Raw genomic sequence first — 12,343 nt, 5'->3', positions numbered from 1 at the left:
AGGGGCAGTGGCTGACTGCACCTGAAAAAAGGCTTGAAGGACCTGAAATAATTCCAACCAAGAAAAGGTCACCGGGTCCATACCTAGCTCAGGAGAAACTGGGGTAGGGGCTGCTGAACTGCCCCTCTCCCGGGGAGGATGCAGCCCCGGGGATTGCTCAGATCTGAGGTGCTATCAGATAAGGTCGTGGCTGACTCATCTTCCGACCATGAGGGGCCGGGCTTGGAGAAGTTCTGAGAGTCCAGCCCTACCTCACAGTGCTGGGACAGGAAGGATGCTAGGTCAGACTGTGCAGCCCTAATATGGCAGGCAGCACAAAGGGAGTGCCGCTTGTGCTTCTTTGTTGCCGGAGCCATAGTTAAACTGTAGCTTGTGCGTTCAGCCGGTTAGTGCCTGAGCATGCACAAATCTGCCGCGACATACGTAAGTATAAGCGTCCAGTTGTGTGTGAATGCATGTTTGTACTTATGCACGCAGTTATGCGCGTGTTAGGCGCACAACAGGGCTGGCCTACAACGCGTATACCGACAGTCAATGGAGGAAAATGGCGCCGCCGCGGCCTGCCACATGGAGTGCCCACAGAGAATGAAGCGGGGCCTAGCCCATCGGGGGGGCCACTCAACCCACTCTGAAACCCCTCTTCCCTTGCCCTATCTGGATAGGGAATGTCGTCGGTATGGTGCGCCAAGCAAGGAGACCGGAGGAAAGACTTACCAAAGTCCTTCCATGTCTCTGAATCGGAGGAGTTCTTCTTTACTTACCAGGGCTCAGCGCTTACCAGCTGAGTACAGAGACTGTCTCTGCTGTGGGGGAAGAGGGTATAGGTCAGCACCATCACACTCTGCTTCCTGCACCCGCTGCCTTTCTGCTGCTTCAGCTGCAAAGTCCACGCTGGGAACCGGTTACCAGACCAAGGCACACCTCTGAGGGATCTCTGAAATTGCCTTAGGAATTCTCAAGTTGGGGAGGGACCCTTAGGTATCACCGCAGGAGAGCTGGAAGGTAAAATTTCCTCTTCTAAAAAGTGTGCCTTCCCTTCGGGAGCACAGTACTATCTACATCTGCTAGTTGATGGAGAGATACTGAATGGCTGAGGTCACTGCAGGGTATATCTAGGGTGATGTCAGTTTTGAAACCTGACTGCCTCCATCTGCTAGCAGGGGAGCACATAACCCATTGGTCCTGAGTTCTTCTGCCTACACACTAGGAAAATGGCTATTTGTACTATAAAAATGTCAAGTATCCTTCTCGCTATATAAAAAGCAGTTTGTATGTGGGTGATGTTTGTCTATCAGTGTGGAGTTTGTACGAATTACATCTGTACATGCAGAGCGTATGCTGCCCCTGTGCATACTGACATCCTTCAGCTGCAAAGGAACAGCAGTAGGTGTGGTGTTGATACATGTAGAGTCAGTGCACACCCCTGCCTCTGCGTATGGCCCAAGTTCATAGCGGTCAGCAGTATAGTGGCCTGCCCCAATCACTGCAGGGCACAAGTGTGAAGCAGGGGAGAGGAACTTGGAGAGATAAGCTTTGCTATGTTGAGAGGTAGGGACACTTCGGACCATAGTTGCTATGTACAGAGGCCATTTTATGATGGGGCCCTTTGGATAATAGTTATATTATTATTAAGAAAGAAAACTATGAAGATCTCCAATGGTCCAGGTTCTGACACCATCATACAAAGACTGCTCATGAAGGTCTGCAACTATCTACCTCACAAAAAAGTAGTTTACATTACTAGAAGTCTGAGCTTCTGGCACCTTATGTGGGATACAATGTCCTCATAAACCAAACACTTTACAGACTGTGAAAGGATTAGAAAGAACACACCCACTATACTGAGAGAGAAAGAAGGTCAGTTTCAGCCAGGTTTTTGTTTGGGGCCAAGCTGGTTTCATTTTTTTTTTTTTATTTTATTCACCAATAGCATCCAGAAAAGAGGGCAATTGTAAATCCCACTCTCCAATTTGAATAAAGAATTGTTAAATTTTTAAAAAGGTACAATAATGAATGATACGCATGGAAAACCAACATTTATTTTCAGGAACAAGATTGGCACAAAGGACAACATTGACTAATTATAATTTAAAAAATGTCATGGTTTATTTACATGGTGAAAGGCCCAAGTTGATTGGCAAGGCTTGATTTCTATGGTGACAGACATTGGTGGATGCATCCATAGGTCTTGAGCTCCTGGATCAGGCAGGAATTGCTGAAGTGACTCTTAGGCATTCACTTGCTAAGAAAATGCCACACATTGACTAAAAAAAAAAAAAAAAAAAAAGACAAGACATTAATATCCTTTTTTGATTACAGCATTTATTTTATACAAAGTATGGAGGGGGGGTGGGGGGAGTATGAAAACCAATGCAGATGCGCAACCATGCATCTGTGTGTATACGTAAATTCATCCCCAAACAATAAATCTCCCAGGATCCTCTTGGACTCCCTGTGTCCTGAAAATTTATTGTGGATAGGACTCCAAATACAAAAATTAAGTGTGTGTGGGGGGGGGAGGAACACATGGATACATAAACATATACACACAGACGTGGTGATCTCATGTCCACTTTTCTTGGAAAGTAAGCTAAAAATTCCATTGTGGCAGGTTTGGGAATCCCAATGATCATAAAAATGAAGCTACATGCTGCTTATCTTAACAGCAGCAAAATGTCATACTTAGGTATATGGTCTATAATGAAAATTACTTCCATTATTTCTACTCTTGGAACGAAAGGATATCCTGTCCTTCCTCGTGTATGCACATGTACACAGAGAAAAAGCTCTACATTTTTTTCCCTCCACAGGCCCACATAAGAGTGTTGTATATCCAGTGTTAAGAGTTTAGTATTTGATCTGCAGGGCTGAAATGTTTTTCAATCACAGACATTTAACCTTCGCATTTCCTTATACTACCCTTCATGCACACCTTCCCAGGAGGGACACTGAACTAGTTGCAGGATGCATATTTCATTTTTGCAAAGGAACTAAAAAGAATGAAAAATGAATGGCAGCTGGTAGCCCTTAAGTGTTCTTATCAAGAGGACTCAAGGAGTAAACTAACTTCACACAGTGAAATCCATGAGACAGATTGCATTGGCACTCTAAGTATCAGCAGCTGAACCATATAAGGAGTGCTGAGATTTGCTTTCCCATAAAGTTGTGTCTACAGGGATATTTCCTGCCAACAGATCTTAAGACGACTCTACAACCCTCAATGCTTATGGTTTTGAGCTTTTTAAAAGAAACCAAAGCCTATGTCTTATTCTTCATATCGTCCATACAACTACATCCAACTGACCAAACCCCAGAACTATTTTCATTTTTTATCTAAACTCTAAAAGTGGGAAAGAAATAGTTTTGCACGGTGTACTCTTTGCATTTTGTTTTTTTTTTAAGTCAATCTAGATCGAGGGGAAAAAAAAAAAAGTCTCCCAGCATGATGCGCTTTTGCCTTGTAGTAAATAAAGTTTTCTGTCAGGTAGCAGTGGAAACAAATGACTAAATGTCGCACTGCCGCATCATCATTATGATGGTAAAACAATTATGGTTATTATGGTACTTCTACATTAAATTGCCATTTTCATTCTGCATCACTTAAAGAAACCCCCATCCTTTGGTGTCCACCAATATTCACAAAAATTGATTGAGTAGTTTTAGGGAAAGATGGGAAGAGAAACTAGATGTGCTCAATATGAAAGGTGTCCAGAGGTATTTTTATTCTAATGTACTTCACAATCCACCTTGAATTTCTAAGCCAACTTGTATACCTTTCTAAAGGGTAGTCAGAAATCAACATTACTCTTTATTCTATCCTTTTAGCACTTATTACTTGATGTATTGCTTTAGTAACACATGCACAGACCGTCAAGCCAATGAGATTTCTTGAGCTGGACTAAGTCATTTCTTGACTTTTGTTATGTGAATGGAACTGATTTGAAAGTACTCATGGTATTTTCAAAGCTTTACACTTTTCGGAATGTTTGAGTAAAACTAAAAAAGGTTAAAAAAAAGTGTTTTACTATATTTCATTTTATTTATTTCATATACACTGATGTACCAGCTTCAAGGACCTGCCCATAATGGTGTACAAACAGTATATCACTACAGTATAAAAGTAGAGAATAGGATTTTGACACACTTAGGCAATCTAATGTCATGTAGATAAAGTCTCTCTATGGAAAAAAAAAAGAGAGGACGTCCCTATAGCTGAGGGCATTCACAGAGACACATCATTTACGGGCCATGATTACAACGGGATGCTATCACAATGGAAATTAATATCAACACTAAGATTTATGAAGCCATGGCCATTAGCTAGCCTTGATTGCATTAGTCTGGAGTCAGCTCCTCCAGCCAGGGTAACAAAACATACCTAATATCCTAGTTTTCTATGGCTCAGAGGACAACCTATAGTTGAAAACTAAAACACTTCCTACCTAAGGAGCAGTGCAGGCCCCTGTTAGGCTAAATCGTAAGGCCTGTGCTCTTAAAGCAACTCCTGCAAGGAGTCTTAAGGACAGCTAGGAAGTAAAGCTCTTGGGGGAACGTGCAGCACAGGACAGTAATTTTAGTTGCTTCTATAAAGCAGCACTATTCACATGCACAGGGATTTCCAGGTATTTTAGAATAACTGAACGCGGAGTATATTATAGAGAAGCACTTTCATTACTATGTTCTGTAAACTTTAATTGTAAAGGACAGCAGCCTTTTTTCTTTTAATCAATCTGTTTTTTTGTTTTTTTAAACAAATGTTCTCAGTAAAATACTGACAATCCTGGGGATGAGGGATATTCCAAGATGGCCACTGCATTTGGCCACAATTAAGAAAGGCTTGTCTGTTGGTCTTAATTTACCCCGTTTTTTGCATTTATTTTTATATACTGCTTGCTCAAAAAAAATAGTGGCAGTTTACAAGAAACCTACACAATTAAAAGTCACACTTTACAAAAAAAAAAAAAAAAAATTACTGATCTTATATTCCCAATATCCCATTCCAACAGTAAACAATTCAGTAGTTGCCATAAAGTATGCAAAAGCATGTAAATTTCCTTAGTACTCTCTGGTTTCCAATGGGAAAGAGACAAGGTCTATCCCCTCAGTAGCTCCTCAGACCATCTCGGGAGTCTTTTGCTAGCCAACTCTTGTCGTAACCGATGAGCTCTAGTTCCTCCTTGGGAGTTAGAGGAGAAGCAATATTTGTTGCTCTCCAGTTCCCAGATTTGGACACAACTCTGTCCTTAGAACAGTGTGTGCTTCCAAGGCTGAAGCCAGCAGTGAGCAAGAGGCGCCAGCATTAGGACCAGCCGCAACTTGCCCTCCTGAGCTGCAGGGAGGGCACGCTGAGGAACTTCAACTCCCATGTGATCTGCATCAGGAGAAAGTTTTCTAGCAGAGCATTCCTGCTTCTGACAGGATCATCTACGCCAATGTCACCAATACTGAGAGTGACTCCAATTGTGGAAACCACTGAGGCTATGACAGGAACATCAGGGATGCAAATGAGGCTTTTGGGGGTCTACTCTTGAGATGACTGGACTTGTTCCTGGAGTGCAAACTGACTGTTTCTATGCCCCCCAACCATACCACTGAAGATGATATGGAATAACTAGACTTGAACTGTCACATTTACTTCTTTGCTAGAAATTTAAATTGCAGTTCAGTCTCAGAAAGACTCTTTAAAGAACACGGATGGTTAAGTAGAAGCCCTGAAGAACCAAACAGGTTCACATCATAACTTTAAAAGTAGTTGCATTATAACAGATTTTTTTATTTTATTTATTTTTTTTTTATAAAGAACAAAGTGGAGAGCCTCTGGAACTGTGCAAGGAAAAATGTATTTAAGCATGGTTAACTTTCCCCGAGTAACTGGGGTTACTGTTTGGTAAGAGATTCAGTCTTTATGACGTCAGTTGGAACTTAGAAAAATTATGAAAGCAGTAATGCTGTCACATCTAAACTACGGTAATTTCATTTATTTGGGGCTTCTAGGGAAGCATTTGGCCAACAGATTCAAAACACTATAGCCAAGATGATCTGGGGAAAGAAAAATAAGGGGACAGAGCCACACCCATCATTTTATTTACAATAGTTTCCAATTCAATGTCAAATCTACTTTAAGATTCTAACCATTGTATTCAGCATACTGAGGGGGTCATATGCCAGGTGACATTGTAAGTAGGATTATTCAATCCTCTCATTCTTGTCAAGAATGATGAATGGCTCTTCCAAGTGCTCAAAAATTTAAGCTGGTCAGCTCTAGAGAGAGCTTTTTCTAGGAAGGCACCTCGGCTCTAGAGTAGTTTGCCAACTGAATTTGGACTCAAAATTATCTTTAGTTTTCCAAGTCTTAAGCCACAGTTGGGCCCTATCTAAACATCATCACAGCTGTTTTCCACCTTGTTGCACCTCTTGACCCAGTGGGATACTGTGGTGCGCCAGGTGAAAAGGCACCATGGGGTGCCAGAGGTGCTGTGCGCCAATAGCACTGTGGGCCTTACTCGCATGTATAAAGGCATGTGACAGAGGAGCATGCCCTTCTGTGCACCCCAAGAGCCACCGGACTTTAATCTTCATTACAGTACCACTAAGGTATGAAAATGATTTGCTCTTCTGTGCTCTGCTTGTTTCATCCAACCATACTGTGCAAGTCAATCTCATGTTCATCACTTGAAATATCTGATACTCAAAGCATAAATAAGATTCCCATGATGACTAGCAGAGGCAAATATGGTGTTTAGCAACTGTAAGATTTAAGAATACCCCAAAAAAAAGTCCTATAAATATCCAACTGTCATCTATGTTGCTAGCCATGCCCATTCTATCACTTATGGTTTTTAAATATACAATCAGTGAAAGAGAAAGCAATTATTCATGATTTGATATAATCCAATTCTCCTAATTTTACATTTCTGAAACCTGGCTGCTTGAGACACTGTTTTATTAAACTAAATATGAATTACTGGCTATACTGTTATCTCACAGCCAAGATCAAACAGACGGGGTGGTAGACGTATGACAAAGATAAATACGCATGGGTCGTGGTTGATTCTATCCATATTGGTGCTCTCTTTGATTGCAAACTTTGTTTTGGTGTACTTTCCACTCTGCCTTGTGATCCATAATGTTTCACTATTGGTTGACTTGTTGTCTTGTTTAAAGATTGATTTAACATCAACATTTGTACTTGGTGACTTTAACATGTAGACTTGCTTTCTCTGTCTTCCGCAGCAGAAGTATTTCTGGATAGCAGGACTAGCTTAAGATGGATTCAAACCATCAACTTTCCAACACATAGACATGGACATAGTCAGGATTTACTTTTCATAAACCCAGACTTTGTAATACAATCTCCTCATCAATTACAGATGAAGGAAATATCATGATCTGACCACTTACTAATCTCTTGTAAATGCTCCCTTAAGTTGTCAAAATCTCAAACTGCTAATGTACCTCAATATGTGGCCATGAGGAGTCACTTTGACTTTGGCCACTTTAAGATACTCCTGCTATCCAAACTGGTGGATTATTCTGCCAAAGATATAGATCAAGCTATGAAACTTTGGCAGGAAACGAAGGTAGCAGTCTCTGACGAAATTGCTCCTATGCAAACTGTCTAAAAAGATGGTCCATGGTATGCCTCAACTTTAAAGTTAATGAAACAAGAAAGATGGTCAGATGGTGAAAACATACTGCAACGGCCAAAACTGCTCATTATAGCTGGCTGCATAATGCAACCAAATTAATTTGACCAAAAAGAAATACTATTCAAATTGAATCTATGCAGTTGGGAGCAATTTGTCTGAATTTTTACAGATTGTTAAGTCTATAAATAATCATTACCTGTACCAATATTGGAGTGAACACTACAACTGAGTCTTGCAATCAGATTACAGAATTTTTTATTGCCAAAATTGAAAAGATCTGTAATTGTTTGATGCCTGGTCTTATTTCATAAACTACAGATATACCACTAGTACAACCTATCAGGACAACATTTGATCTCATTTCTAGTAATACCATCACTCATATTATTGCTAAATTGAATTCATCTTCATTCCCACTGAATCCCTGTCCTACTACTGAACTGAAGATGGTCAGGAACGATAATTCTCAAGTGATTGCTAATTTCACTTTTCTCTATCCTCCAGTATATGTCTTATGTTTAAAACAAGCCTCTGTTAGGTCAATACTGAAAAAAAAAAGCTAATGCTGACCTGTTTGTATTAACTAACTACTGACCAATTTCATTGTCTTTTTTGGCAAAACTAATTGAGTCAGTAGTACTGGAAGAGCTTACCAATTTCATTTGAGGAAAATGCTGTAATAGTCTAGTTTCAATTCTGTTTTAGAAAGAGATTTAGCACAGAAACTCTTACTATCAAATGTTGATACAATCATATGAGGCTTTAATATGAATACTAGCTATGTAATAGTCCTCCTGAACATAACAGCAGGCTTCAACACCTTAGATCAAGCAGAATTGCACATGGGTCCTCATACAAGAGTGACATCATTGGATGGAGCCCGGTCTGGAACTATGATCTCAAAGATTCTAGAACTTTAAAAACATGCCCTACTGTAGTTATCACCCTGCCCCCTAGGCAGAGTCCCTCAATCCATGATATAGCTTACACATGGAGAAACCAATGCCCAGGGGAGGCAGGTGGGTATTGTAAGGATTAACATCCTGCTGTTACAGGTAAGCAACTCTTGCTTTCTCTGAGGACAAGCAGAATGGTAGTCCTCACACGTGTATGATTCCCAAGCTATAGGCTGTCCGATCAGGACAAAGCGGGAAACCGCACAGTGCTGAAAGCACCGGCTCTCTCTTTTGTCTCTTTTGCCTGTGAGGCAGCCAACCCACAAAGGGGTCTAGGCGGGAAAAGAATTGGGTTCTACAAAGAGAAAACCATAGAAAAGACAGACACAAAACCCCAATGCGTAGCAGAGGCACCTAAGGCAGGGGAGTGATGCGAATGTCAGCAAGAAACATACTTCACACAATGTAAATCATAAGCAGGGTTTTGGATCAGTAAACCCTGACGACAGTAGGTCTAGAACCTCCTGGATACAGGAAAAGGTCTAGAGATGCAAACAAGGGAAGAACTCTTGGACAAAGACTGCACAGTTTCCTTGATGTTACAAAACAACCGAAAAACCAAACTGGGGCCCGAGTGCTCTCCAGAAAGACTGTGGTCCACTGGCATCTGAAGGACAGAATGCATCTGCAGAAGTGTTCCCCATGTTTAGCTGATAGGCACAATGGGAAGAAAAACCCAAGCCACACTTGGAAGAATAATCAGGAACAATGCAAGGTCTGTGACTGACCCTATGTGCCAAAGTACCAGGCATAGCTGACCATGCAGGACAGCATCAGGAGTTTTAGGGTATGAAAGCAATCCGTGAATGGGATCGCTAGCCCAGCCCCCAAGCAGGGAGATAAGTTAGGCCTGATGCTCACTCATAATGCATCTTGTCAAAGGCAGGGCTATTCATCCTGTCTAAAAGATAGTTCAGGTGAGCAGGAAGGCATTTTGGACAACCCAGTGAAGTGAGAAAGCTAAAGGCAATACTGGCCAGAACTTGGCAAAAAAAGGTGTATCTTTCTCTGCAGGTATACACTAAGATATACCACGAATGCCCTAGCTTTTCTTCCCCTCCCCTTGATATTTCAACTGGAAGGCGCGAAGAACACAAGGAGGCAGACTGCTGGATTGCAGGGGTAAGAACAATTTGTTAGGTTGTATATCTCAACCCCAAGTGAAATACTCACTTCTCATTCCCTCATCCTACGGATGGTGGCACCCTTACAAAACCACTTGCCGTGCTAGCGGGTAGAATCCCATGGCACAGCAAGGACTGAGCACCAACTGTTAGAGCCGATGGCTGTGCATTGCCAAAAATCAATCACATATTGTGTGATGGCACCTTCCTTGCCAGTGCTCCCTAGCACCTTATGGAGCAAAACAGACGAGGAAGCTGATACATTGATGTGGCGATGGCAGAACCCTGACATGGCTGTGCATGCACAGACAGAGAATGCCGCTTGCCAATGCCAGAGGCACTTGGAGGAGTAGATGACACCTGCCATACACGAACACACATGCTACAATCCACTGTCACACTAACTCCCAATGAAGTGATAACAGCATCCCCTGTACCACTGGGGCTCTGATTATGGCGTGGTGGTAGGTGGCGTTCTATGGCGTCACCTCCATGGTACCCCCAAGTACCTTATAATGCTTCAAGAGGCTGTACACAGCCTTTGAAATGGCATTGGAAATGGCTCACCGCCATTTCCCTCATGGAATGGCAGCAGCGAAGTCCACGGCGCCAGACGGTCGCCATGGTGCTCTGCGGTAGTGTCCTATTGCATCTGATCATATCCACTGGTGCCCACTGTAGTGAGAGTACCCTTTGGGCCCATAGTACTCTCACGCTCACCAAACAATTGATCGCATCAATGACACTAAACAATGCTACACCCAGGTCTTCAATGGTGCTTGACCGTGTCTTGACCAGTTCAACGGTATATAGCACCATTCCCGATGCCCCAGATGCCCGCAGACATCAGCAGCTCGGTGGCACCAATAGAGACCCCAGTGCCTGAAGGATTCGATGGATTGGCAGTATCAAGGATGCCAGGGGCATCTGCAGGCAGAGGATTTGCAGCCCCAACACACCTCATTGGTGCCCAAAGGAACTGATGACTTCCAGCGCCATCGACAGTTCACCTAGTCTCACCTATACGTTTGAGGGCATCAATGCTGCGAGCTCAATGGCATTCCTCACCAACAGCTATGGCTAACGATAGCCTCGACAGCAACCCTAGTGCTCATTTATTTTATTTATTTTATTTATTTAGAATTTTTATATACCGGCAATCATGAGAACATATCTTGCTGGTTTACATAAAACAGGAGTGCATAATACATAGGAAACTAGAACTGTGGTGATCGAAGGTACAGTTACATTTAACAAGGGTAGCCTAACTTGGAGAGGGAAGAAGATAGGAGAGAATAGAAATGGTTAAATAATATACAATTTAAGTGTAGTATACAAAATAAATGTTATATACAGGAGGCATGGTGTTTTAGGAGTCATTGGATTGTGTCATTGGGTTGTGTCCGGAAAAGCTTGCTTGAATAACCAAGTCTTAAGTTTTTTCCTAAAAGTTAGGAGGCAGGGCTCCTGTCTGAGGTCTGTAGGAATGGAATTCCACAGAAGAGGGCCAGCTGTGGAGGTGGCGCGATCTCTTATGGTAACGTGTCTGGTCGTTTTCGCTGGGGGAACTTGGAGGGAGCCTCTGTAAGCATCTCTGGTAGGTCTGGTAGAATTATGTGCTTGGAGAGGGAATTGAAGATCGAGGGTGGTGAGTTGGTGTATAGTTTTGTAGGTGATAGTTATGGCTTTATACATGATGCGGAAGTATACGGGTAACCAGTGAAGCTCTTTCAGGACGGGGGATATGTGGTCTCTTTTCCTTGCGCCTGTCGAGATTCGGGCTGCTGAATTTTGAACCATCTGTAGAGGTTTGGAGTAGGATGAAGGTAGACCTAGCAATAAGGAATTGCAATAGTCTAGTTTCGAAAAAATGACTGCTTGGATGATCGTTCTAAAGTCTTGAGCGTGGAAAAGAGGTCTTATCCTTTTCAGGACCTGGAGTTTATAGAAGCAGTCTTTGGTTGTTTTGTTGATGTGTGCCTTGAGGTTCAGCCGGTTGTCTATTATTACTCCTAGGTCTCTAGCTTGTGTGGTAGGCAGATTGGTAGGAAGAGTACTGTTGGAGGTGTTGTTCTCAGGAGAGATGAGTAGGATTTCAGTCTTGGAGGAATTTAAGATGAGGTGTAGGCTGTTGAATAGTTTGATTTTTTGGTGGCATGATTCCCAGTAGTCAAGAGTATTAGAGTAAGTGTCTTTGATAGGGATGATGATTTGAATATCGTCTGCGTATAGGAAAAACTTTAGATTGAGGTCGGTGAGAAGTTGGCAGAGAGGAAGAAGGTAGATATTGAATAGAGTCGGAGATAATGACGAGCCTTGTGGGACTCCTATGGCAGAGTCAAATCTAGAGGATTCCTTGTTTTGGAGTTTGACTTTGTAACCTCTATTGTTGAGAAAGGTTTTAAACCAGGAGAGGACGGTGCCGCTGATTCCTATGGACGACATCTGGTTTAGGAGGATGGCGTGGTTGACCGTGTCGAACGCTGCGGAAAGGTCTAGCAAGAGGAATGAGTTTCCTTTGTCAAGGCCCAGTAGGATATGGTCTGTCAAAGATATAAGGAGGGATTCTGTGCCTCGATTTTTTCGGAATCCGTGTTGTGGGGCGAAGAGGAGA

At 42.4% G+C, this 12,343-nt stretch overlaps 1 protein-coding gene across 2 annotated transcripts in view; it reads right to left on the bottom strand.

Moving 5' to 3' along the window:
* Positions 1-2,014: 2,014 nt before the first annotated feature.
* Positions 2,015-12,343, bottom strand: part of PPA2 (pyrophosphatase (inorganic) 2) — a 125,043-nt gene continuing 114,714 nt past the window's right edge. For both annotated transcript variants that reach the window (XM_029596948.1, XM_029596947.1), the window contains one exon: positions 2,015-2,264. In XM_029596948.1, coding sequence (XP_029452808.1) covers positions 2,202-2,264 — 63 coding nt within the window. In that variant the 3' untranslated portion in view covers positions 2,015-2,201. The remainder of the gene's footprint in view (positions 2,265-12,343) is intronic.

Source organism: Rhinatrema bivittatum, chromosome 1 (genome assembly GCF_901001135.1).
Source record: "Rhinatrema bivittatum chromosome 1, aRhiBiv1.1, whole genome shotgun sequence".
Lineage (NCBI taxonomy): Eukaryota > Metazoa > Chordata > Amphibia > Gymnophiona > Rhinatrematidae > Rhinatrema > Rhinatrema bivittatum.
This window is presented reverse-complemented; position numbering and strand designations above follow the sequence as displayed.